This window comes from Manacus vitellinus, unplaced genomic scaffold (genome assembly GCF_001715985.3).
Source record: "Manacus vitellinus isolate BGI_N305 unplaced genomic scaffold, ASM171598v3 scaffold_25_pilon, whole genome shotgun sequence".
Lineage (NCBI taxonomy): Eukaryota > Metazoa > Chordata > Aves > Passeriformes > Pipridae > Manacus > Manacus vitellinus.
In genome coordinates this window covers 2733980-2736740 of record NW_021939882.1, presented here as the reverse complement: position 1 = coordinate 2736740, position 2761 = coordinate 2733980, and the positions used below count along the sequence as shown (strand labels likewise).

General features: G+C 63.5%; 1 protein-coding gene across 1 annotated transcript in view; it reads left to right on the top strand.

Moving 5' to 3' along the window:
- Positions 1–52: 52 nt before the first annotated feature.
- The window catches only part of LOC103764944 (lateral signaling target protein 2 homolog), a 5046-nt gene continuing 2337 nt past the window's right edge, over positions 53–2761 (top strand). Inside the window, exons 1-11 of the mRNA XM_029960176.1 lie at positions 53–109; positions 295–435; positions 510–647; positions 783–985; positions 1060–1149; positions 1259–1348; positions 1467–1568; positions 1651–1899; positions 2004–2125; positions 2196–2309; positions 2462–2560. Coding sequence (XP_029816036.1) covers positions 53–109; positions 295–435; positions 510–647; positions 783–985; positions 1060–1149; positions 1259–1348; positions 1467–1568; positions 1651–1899; positions 2004–2125; positions 2196–2309; positions 2462–2560 — 1405 coding nt within the window. The remainder of the gene's footprint in view (positions 110–294; positions 436–509; positions 648–782; positions 986–1059; positions 1150–1258; positions 1349–1466; positions 1569–1650; positions 1900–2003; positions 2126–2195; positions 2310–2461; positions 2561–2761) is intronic.

Here is a 2761-nt window from a genome sequence, read left to right as displayed (position 1 = left end):
GACCTTTCCCGGTGTTTACAGCCATGCACGGATCCGTGCCCGCGCTGCCAGGATGCGGCTGAACTTGTTCGTCCTGCTCTGCCCCCCGGGGAAACTGAGGCACGGGTGGGTGGGGAGGGCGGCTCTCCCCGGGAGGAGTTAGAGCTGCTGTGGGAGGGTCCCACGTACCTGCCCTAGTGGGTGTTTGTGGATCCATGGGCCCCAAACATCCCTGCTTCGCTTGTGGGATTTGGGATCCTTCTGGCTCAGCACACAGGGTGCTCCTGCCATCACCCCTCTGTGCTCTTCCCGCAGCGCTCCGACCCTCGCCTGCTCTCCCAGTTCTTCTTTGCCGATGAGAGGGTGACAGCGGTGGTGGCCGAGATCAACGGGCTGGATGCCGAACTGGACCCGCAGCAGTACCTGGTGCTCCTCAACCAGCTCCACCTCAGTCAGGTACGGGGACAGCCAGGACCCTGGTGTGACTTGGTCCCCTGGGACACCATGGGTGACATCCATGCCCTCCCCAGGCTCACCTGCTGGCCATCCTGGAGCGGATCATGGAGGAGTGCATCCCCACGCAGCGGTACAGCCGGGACTACCTAGTCAAGTTCCCCGAGGAGCTCTTGGTGGACAACTTGGGGAACCACATGCTGTTTGCTGCTGAGGTGAGCCCAGGGATGCTATCTGGGAGATCTGGTTCTCTGAGGCTGGGGGGCAATAGGCCCCCACTACCAGCTGACCCTGGGGTTAGGGGCTGCACTGCCCCGGGTGCTGGCTCCTGACGATCCCTGTCCTAGCAGTGTCTCCTGGCTGGGACCTTCCCGGAGGTGGAGGAGGCGGACAGGGCACAGCTGCGGCCCCAGGCCAGGAACCTGCTGTGCAGCCTGGAGCTGGTGCGGACAGTGCTGCGGGAGCAGAGCCTGAGCCAGCCCAATTCCTACCCGGAGCCCGTCCGGGCTGTGCTTATCCAGTTCGACCAGCTCTTTGCAGAGTTTGAGCTGAGGTGGGGGCCAGGGCTGGGGTGCTGGGGGCCTGTGCCAGGACTGGAGGGGCCTCACACTCCCTGCATCTCTCCAGCTATGTGTCCTCGCTGGTGGCAGTGAAGTCTCCCGAGGAGATCTACAGGCAGCAGGAGATCATTGTGCTGTTCTGTGAGACGGTGGAGAGGTGAGTGAAGGGCACTGCACATCAGGTCAGGGTAGCAGGGACCCCAGCCCCAAGGATGGGCAGTGTCCTGAGGCTCAGCCCCACTGTAAGGGGGTGTGTGTGTCCCCAGAGCCCTGCGCCTGGGCTACCTGACCCAGGAGATGATCGATGGCTACGAACCGCTGCTGATGTTCACCATCCCTCGCTTGGCCATTGTCAGGTGGGTGCAGCCCCTGGAGAAGGGGGGATGTTCCCTGCCCTGTACCAGCCCTTTCTCCCTATGGGGAACTGGGGTCCTGGGCAATCCCTCATGTAAGTTGAGCTCTGTCCCCTCACAGCGGCCTCCTCATCTACCCCGAGGGTCCCCTCAGCCTGGAGCGGAGCCCTGAGGAGATGTCCCGGGTCTTCAGCCCCTTCTACAACCTCCTGAAGAAGATCAGGTATGCAGTGGGGGGCAATGGGTGGGGCCATGGGGCAGCAGGGGGGCCGTGACATGGGGTTAATGCCGTCCCCTTGCCTCAGGGAGCTGCTGCGGGTGCTGTCAGTGGAGGAGCTCTGCCTGCTGGAGAGGAGCCTGTGCACAGCTGAACCAGAGGATCCCTGTGGTCCGGACATCACCCCAGTGTGGGGAGCAGCTGTGCCCAGAGAGGACCCCCCTGCTCCCTTTGGTCTCCTGGACATCCCCTGTGCCACACCACCAGCCCTCACCTGCACGACGCTACTGGGACCCTCTGGTGCCGTCGACAACCCAGGCACCGACTGGCAGTGGGGGTGTGTGGTGGGCAGGAAGCGGGGCCGAGATGGCAGATCCCTGTCCACTGGGACGGGACATCTCACACCACCCCTAGGGTAACTGTCACCTCCCCTCTGTGCAGCCCCCAGATCCCCAGGAGCAGCCCAGGGATAGGTGCCACCCTGGGTGCCCGCTGCTCAGAGCTGCGCTGCCGGTACAGCAGCACCAAGGACATGCTGCACACCCTCTTTGTCTGCATCTCTGGTGAGTGACCCCCGAGACCCCCCAGCACTTGAGCTCCCCAGCACCCTGACCCCCCACCCTTCTGGTGCAGGAGTTGCCGATCAGCTCCAGACCAACTTTGCCAGTGACATGCGCAGCATCTTGAAAACGGTCTTCAAGATTGTGGCCTCGCAGGCGGAGCCCTTGGAGGAGCCCAGTGCCAGCCGTGAGTAATCCCCAGAGAGTGAGAGATTGCTCCTCTGCCCTGCCCAGTGCCCATCCCTGGTGAGAGAAGGCCACAGCCCCAGGCATGGGGAGGACGTGGCCATACTGCCTGTCCCTCGTTTGGCTGTTCCACCATAGCGCTTGTCCCTGCAGGAAAGAAGGATGATGACTCCTGTGTGGCAGATGCTCCTCGTGTGGCCGACTGCCCACTGTGCTCCAGCCCCACAGAGGCTGCCGGGCTCTGGAGGGCAGGTAAGGGGCTGCCCAGGTGCCATGGCTCTGGGGTAGGTGTGAGGCTGGGACTGATCCTGCCCCCATTCTGCCGGAGGGGGTCTGGCTTTGAGGGGGGCTGGCACAGGCGGGTTTTACTAATATGTTTTGCCCAGCAGGCACTCACCGCCTGCCTGAGTGGGTGCCCGACAGCACGTGCAGCCAGTGCTCTGCCTGCCGCTC